At 46.4% G+C, this 7,500-nt stretch overlaps 1 protein-coding gene across 4 annotated transcripts in view; it reads right to left on the reverse strand.

Moving 5' to 3' along the window:
- The window catches only part of bcr (BCR activator of RhoGEF and GTPase), a 236,463-nt gene that overhangs the window by 68,165 nt on the left and 160,798 nt on the right, over positions 1-7,500 (reverse strand). For all 4 annotated transcript variants that reach the window (XM_063210234.1, XM_063210233.1, XM_063210232.1 and 1 more), the window contains exon 5: positions 100-207. In XM_063210234.1, the coding sequence (XP_063066304.1) occupies positions 100-207 (108 nt within the window). The remainder of the gene's footprint in view (positions 1-99; positions 208-7,500) is intronic.

Consider the following 7,500-nt stretch of genomic DNA (forward strand, 5'->3'; position numbering starts at 1 on the left):
GCACTGGCACGGCTCTCAGTCGGCCTGAACATGCCATAAGTGTAGAGAAGTGTACTGAGGTGGCGGACGGATGCGTGTGAACAAGCGGACATCTCTTACCTCGGAGATCTCAGCGAACTGCGTGTTGGCCTGACAACACTTCTCAGCGGTCTCCACGGCAACCTCATAGTTATCAATGAAGGCCCTGTAGACACCCAGCTGACTAGCCTGCGGAGAGAAGAGGAAGAGGGAAGAGGGGGAGAGAGAAGAGAGAGGGGGAAGAGGGAGAGAGAGAGAAAAGAGAGGGATAGAGAAGAGAGAGGGAGAGAGAGAGAGAGGAGGAATGAGAGAGAGAGAAGAGGAAGAAAGAGAGAGAGAAGTCGAGGAAAGAGAGATAGAGAGAGAAGACGAGGAACGAGAGAGAAAGAGAGATAGAGAGCAAGAGAGAGAGAGAGAGCGAGAGAAGAGGAAAGAGAGAGAAGAGAGAGATAAGAGGAGAGAGAGAGAAGAGGGAGAGAGAGAGAAAGAGAGAGAGAATTGGAGGAAATAGAAGAGAGAGAGAGAGAGAGAGAGAGAGAGAGAGAGAGAGAGAGAGGGGAGAGAGAGAGAGCAAGAGAGAGAGAAGAGGAAAGAGAGACAGAGAAAAGTGGAGGAAAGAGAGGGAAAATAATCAGAAAGTGTTTGTTAGCATGCATTCACATAACAGCACTTTTGGTTACAAAATGCATCTGAGTTGGTATGCTGCTGGAACAGTCTGTGCAGTTTGATGTAGTCTGTGGCTGTGTGTTGTAATGAATGGAACATGAGTAACCACAGATGAGCACCCACACATACACACACACATTTGAATACACACACATACACACACGCACACACGCGCGCGCGCACGCACACCCACGTCAATTACAATACGGTACCTCACTGTGATTTGCACAAGTCACTTTGCATACTTCTACTCTTACGCACATACACACCCACACACTATACACACACGCATGCGCACACATGTACGTACGCACACACACACATGCATTGCACGCAGACATGCATGCACAATCATACTCACACACACACACACAGTCTGTGCATTTAGACACACATACAAATACAGAAAAAGAAAGACAAAGGAGAGAGAAAATTACATCCTAAGATGTGCAGATCAGTACTGTATAAGGACAGTCATGTGTAAGTGGTTAAGGCGTCAGACTTGTAGCTCAAAGGTTGCCGGTTCGACTCCCAACCCGCCAGGTTGGTGGGGGGGAGTAATTAACCAGTGCTCTCCCCCACACTCTGAGCATGTTACCGTCCTGCCACACTGGTCCCTTGGGCTGCCATTGGGGGCTGCTCCCTTGCACAGGTGAGGCATAAATGCAATTTTGTGCAGTATGCAGTGAACACGTGTGTGCTGTGGAGTGCTGTATCACGATGACAATGTGAATGGTAGTTTCTCAGTTGGGCTTTCTTTTCTTTCATTCAGTATCTTAGATACCCATGACAAACCTGTGCGTACTGTAGATGGATGCTAGCAGCAACGCAAGATGATAAATCAACACAGACAGCCAGGGCCGCTGACAGCTTTGATCAGGCCCAGGGCAAAATCATTTGAAAGCAAGGGCCCCCTTCCAAAATACATACAATGCTATGGGAACCCATTTCTGGGGCCCCCTCTCTCCCTGGGCCCGGGACAACTGCCCTCTTTGCCCCCCCTGTCGTCGACCTCCCTGCAGACAGCCGCCGCTAACGTTAGCACTGCTGTCACCATTTGCTAGCCAAAAAGGTCCATACTGGTTGACATGGAAGTGGGGAGCAGAAGGTGGGGATGGGGATGGGGGTGGGGGAGTGGGTCTGGGGTGTGTTGTCCTTGGGGGGTGGGGGGGTGGGAGGGTTTGGCACAATTAATGTGTGTGACTGCCACCGTGCAATTGCATTTGGGAAAAACGAATCTAGCTGTCTAGTCAGTTAACCCGGCAATACATCTCCGCCGAGCCCTGCACCCGGATCGAGCAATCAATCCCCTTAAAGACACACATGCCAGGAGAGAGGAGAGAAGAGAGAGAGAGAGAGAGAGAGAGAGAGAGAGAAATAGAGAGAGAGAGAGAGAGAGAGAGAAAGAGAGACTAGTATGTGCCGTTTCTTTAGAGGTAACACGTGTGTGTGTGAAGGTGTGTGTGACTGTATGTGTGTGACTGTGTGCGTGTGTGTGTGTGCGTGCGTGCGTATGTGTGTGTGTGTGTGTGTGTGTGTGTGTGTGTGTGTGTGTGTGTGTGTGTGTGTGTGTGTGTGTGTGTGTGTGTGTGTGTGTGTGTGTGTGTGTGTGTGTGTGTGTGTGTGTGTGTGTGTGTGTGTGTGTGTGTGTGTGTGTGTGTGTATCTGTAATAGAGAGTCTAATGTACACTATGGTCTCTGAGGCTATGTGTAAAATATTACGAGCTCAGAGCATGAGGGCATGGCCGCGCGGGCAGGGCCTCCAAAGAAGAGCTCAAACAAAGAGTGGCTAAAACCAGCACTAAAGAGGATTTACGACGTCGGCTGGTGCCCGCCACACCACGTGTCGATATCTCACTCCTACAGTATATATAACGCTGAAACAGCGGTTCCCAAACTGGAGGCTGGGACACCTAGGGGGGTCGTGGAGGTACTGAAGGGGGTGTCGTGGACAAAAAAAGGGACATTGCATAAAAACGAGAAATCCACAGGCTAACAGCTAACAGCTAACAGCTAACAGATGTAGCTGCCGTCCTGTGGATTTCTAGCATTATTAGTGGACAAACGATTAATGGAAAATCTAGAAATATTAATGGACATTAAAAGTTTGTCCTCTGATACTACCAGAAATCCATTGTTAGGCTAAGACTATGGTGGGTGGGGGGGTCGCGAAAATATTCTCAAGTCTAAAGTCCCTGCTGAAAAAGTTTGGGAACCACTGCGCTACAACATTAAGGGCTTGGGAGCAAGATGTGCCCATATCTCATAACTCGATAACGCTACAACATTACAGTATATTACGTCTTTGGAGGCGAGCCATCTCAAGGAAAATGGATTCTGCTCTTATAATTACGACACCTGAGGCTTGAGCCAAACAGTTCAAAAGGCCAAGCCTTTTACTGGGCCAAAGTGAATAAGTGCTATTCTATGAATGCCAATTAGATTATTAGAGCTTTATTGTCACTCAGTCTATGCACGATAGGGCTAAACACCCCCGCGAATTGATTTGGGAAGGCTGTAGCTTGGCCAAATACACAGCAGGGCATATTCAAAAAATGTTCACTCATTACAGTAAATCACTATGTATTTAATTAGGCGATATATGAATAGTATATAAGGCATGGTCTACAGTGCATAATGGCAAAAGTGTGAAAACGTACAAATGCCAGAGTGTGAAACTGAGAAAATGGATTAGAAAAAAACACTTTCAACACATAAGACACGCATCTTACTTTTCATTTGATAACATTGATGTTTCTAAATTTGACAGTAACCAAAACAACTGAAGGTCATGGTATTTTGATTGGGCAAAATACAGAAGCACAGACAATATTTACGGCAGAGCCAGCATGTTGGTACTGTATCAGCACAGCAACATACTCTTCTCCCCCGAGTTCCCCCTCATTTGCAGGACAAAGTCTTCATCCAGCGGCCATCACTGCACTTAATGCTGCTACCAAAGAATAGTTTTTTATATCTACTTAAAAAAACAAAAAAACAAAAAAACATATTTTACACATTATTATTATTTTTTATTTCTTTGCCTCCATCAACAAGGAATGCTTATTTTCTTGTTACGCGTTACAGTGACAAATAAAACATATTCTATTCTATTCTATTCTATTCTATTCTATTCTATTCTATTCTATTCTATTCTATTCTATGTGTGATACAGGTAGTAAGGCTAATACTTGAATTACATTACTTTACTTCTCCCTCTGCATTCCCTGTTATGGGCAGCATGTGTGATGCTAGTGAGGCGTGTGATGCTAATGAGGCTAATACTTCCCATCCTCTGTTCAACCTGTGATGAACCTTACCCTCCCGACAACCCCACTTCCCCTCCCCCTCTCTGTCACTCACTCTCTCCCTCTCTCCCTCTCTCTGTCACTCTCTCACTCACTCACTCACACCCATCAACCTTCCTCTGCAGTCGCACCCGGAGTGTCTGTTGTCAAGGGGATGGAGATGCAGACACTCTCACAGGCACACACATGCATGTATACACGCACCCACACATATGCACACACACAGACGTCCACACATGCACACACACGCGCACACACACAACACACACACACACACACACACACACACACACACACACACACACACACACACACACACACACACACACACACACACACACACACACACACACACACACACACACACACACACACACACACACACACACACACACACACACACATACACAGGGTGATTCCCTATGGGTAGCTTCGTTTGCATCCGTGGCGGCTGCCTGTTATGCTACGGCGGCTGCCGAGGGTCAAAATCAATCTGCCGCAGCGTGGATGACAAGAAGGCAGAGTGACAATCTCATTAGGGACAAGAAGAGGAGAGGAGAGGAGAGGAGAGGAGAGGAGAGGAGAGGAGAGGAGAGGAGAGGAGAGGAGAGGAGAGGAGAGGAGAGGAGAGCGGCACACGAGCAGGGGAGGAGGAAGAGGAGAGCAGCACACGAGCAGCAAATACTGCTGACAATCAGACAGACAGACAGAAACACAGAAAGACAGGTAGACAAGAGAGAGAGAAAGAAGAGATGCACACAAGAGAGAGAGAGTGTTAAAGGCTGACAGTCCGACAGACAGTCAGAGAATGAGGCAGAGATATATCAGTACAGGCAGACAGACAGAAAAACACAGACATAGAAACAAATAAACAAACAAACAGAAGAACAGAGACACAAACAGAAATAGATCGAGATTAGCACAGAGCTGCAGGGTCCCCAAGGCTCATGGAATTTCTGGAATATCATGGAATTTCAGAAAAGTTTTTCCAGTCATTGAAAGTCATGGAATTTTACCATTTTGCATGCACAGTCATGGAATATCATGGAATTTTCACAACAGTTGTTTAGAAGCAAAAACTGTTTTGTTTGGTGTATAACATTGTTTCTCAGTGGTTATACTACAACGCTTCTAAAGAGGCGGTTTGGTTTTACGCAGTAATGTGCAACATTTTAGAATGCAATGAGCCCGCTGCAGTCTGGCGGTGGCTCGGCGTCGGCTCTAGGGATGAAGATAATCTTCAGTTTTCTTTTAAAACGTTTTAACTTCATTTCTTTTTACGGAAGTGGACATGGACATTTTGTTTTTTGGGTCTGGAAAGTCATGGAAAATCATGGAATTTTATGTCTGAATTAGAGTGGGAACCCTGGAGCTGGAACGGACAAGAGGAGAAATGGGGCGACGGAGTTAGAAGAGAGTAAACAAAGAGAATCGGGCAAAGACAAACACAAACACAAACATCTGATGAACTGGATCAGCACAAAGGGCCTTCAGCCATTCTCTCTCTCTCTCTCTCTCTCTTTCTCTCTCTCTCTCTCTCTCTCTCTCTCTCTCTCTCTCTCTCTCTCTCTCTCTCTCTCTCTCTCTCTCTCTCTCTCTCTCTCTCTCTCTCTCTCTCTCTCTGTTGTCTTTAGCTCAGTCTTGATGAAATCACTTGTGAAGGGAGGTGAGAGGCCAGCAAGGCAGACAGAGGGTGATGTGATGGGGGAGGAGGAAGGAACACAAGACAGAGGTGGAGATGGATGAAGAGAGAAAAAGACAGAGATGGAGAGAAAAGGCAGAACTAAAGACAGAAAGAAAGAGAGGGAGAGGCAGAGGGAAGGAGAGGAGATACCAACACTGAGAGGGGGGGGGGGGAAGAGATACTATCCATATTGTGTATGTATTCACACACCCACTGTCTCTGAACCTTGTGCCTTGTTCATAATAATGCATTTTTCCTCTGATTGAATGAAACACTTGTGCAATCCTACTGGGAGGTAAGGATAGGTATAGAGAGACAAAGGGTTATAGAAAAGAGAGAGAGAGAGAGAGAGAGAGAGAGAGAGAGAGAGAGAGAGAGAGAGAGAGAGAGAGAGAGAGAGAGAGAGAGAGAGAGAGAGAGAGAGAGAGAGAGAGAGAGAGAGGGGTAAGGATAGGTAGAGAGAGAGAAGGGGCTATAGAAAAAAGAGAGAGAGAGAGAGAGAGAGAGAGAGAGAGAGAGAGAGAGAGAGACAGTGAGAGATAGTGAGAGATAGCTGTGCAGTGAGAGATAGTGAGAGACAGCTGTGCAGTGAGAGATAGCTGTGTAGTGATAGTGAGAGATAGCAAGAGATAGCTGTGTAGTGATAGCAAGAGATAGCTGTGTAGTGCAGTGCTTTCGCTGTCAGCCTGTCACACGAGGAGCGAGCCAACTGGAGAAGCAGCACCTGCCACTACAGTACAGTACAGTACAGGATGACCTCAGACGGGCTATCAGCAGCCAGAGGACATCCAGGACATAACAGGAGGGAATCTAGTAGGCCAGCTCCAGCAGACCAGACCACACCATACCACAGTGGAAAAAGACACTATGAAGTAAAGTAAGTAAGTAAGTAGGCCTAAATTTTACTTATAAAACACATTTAAAAACATTAAAACTGACCAAAGTGCTGTACATTGTCTAACTAAAATGTTAATCAAAACAGTAAAACAGTTTCAGCAGCATAATAAACAATTTTCAGCATAAAGGGCAATAAGCAAAAATATAGGCCTATATATAATAAATAAATAATAATAAAAACGAAGAGGACCAGGGAAGTCGACAGGGGGAGGACAAAAGGGTCAGGGTTACCCCGGGCCCCAAGGAGAAAGGGGGCCCAGAATTGGATCCTCATTACATTATATGTATTGGGGGGGGGGGTGTGTGGTCATATTACTTTGTCCCGGGTCCCGCAAAAACTGTCAGCAGCCCTGAAGATGACATAAAGTACGATATTTTCATTACATCCAGTATACTTTAATGCCACCACCGTCACTGCAGACAGGTATGGACTGGTAATCTAATCTGTCATGCAGGGCAATTTCCCAGTAGCATAGCAGTCTTCAGGCAACGTCTACTACAGCATGCTGCTTGTTGTTATTTTTGACATTTTTCTTTTCTTCTTTCTGCCTCACAATTTAGAGGGAGCGGGCCGAGGGTCCATCTTGTCTTCACAGGAGCATCTTGCTCCTCCTCACAGCATGAATAGGTTCGTTCGAGACAGCGTTTTTTCGGCCAGGCAGCCAATTTGCTAGGCAACGAGCATGCTCACTGTGTCCGCGTGAAGCATCATGGTTAGAATTTCCGTTCACGACGCAGCATAAGGGAGTGACCTCTGCGCTGCAGTCATGTCACATGGCGTTAAACCGTCGCGGGAACAAAAGTTTTGCTTAGCAGCCGCGCAGTACCATAAGAGCAAGTGCTGGGCAGAAGACCTCCTCCATGCCGTTGGTAATCTGCGGTGATTGGCATTCATAAATCTGACGTGAATTGCAAGAGTAGCCCACA

The sequence above is a fragment of the Engraulis encrasicolus genome, chromosome 11, assembly GCF_034702125.1.
Source record: "Engraulis encrasicolus isolate BLACKSEA-1 chromosome 11, IST_EnEncr_1.0, whole genome shotgun sequence".
Lineage (NCBI taxonomy): Eukaryota > Metazoa > Chordata > Actinopteri > Clupeiformes > Engraulidae > Engraulis > Engraulis encrasicolus.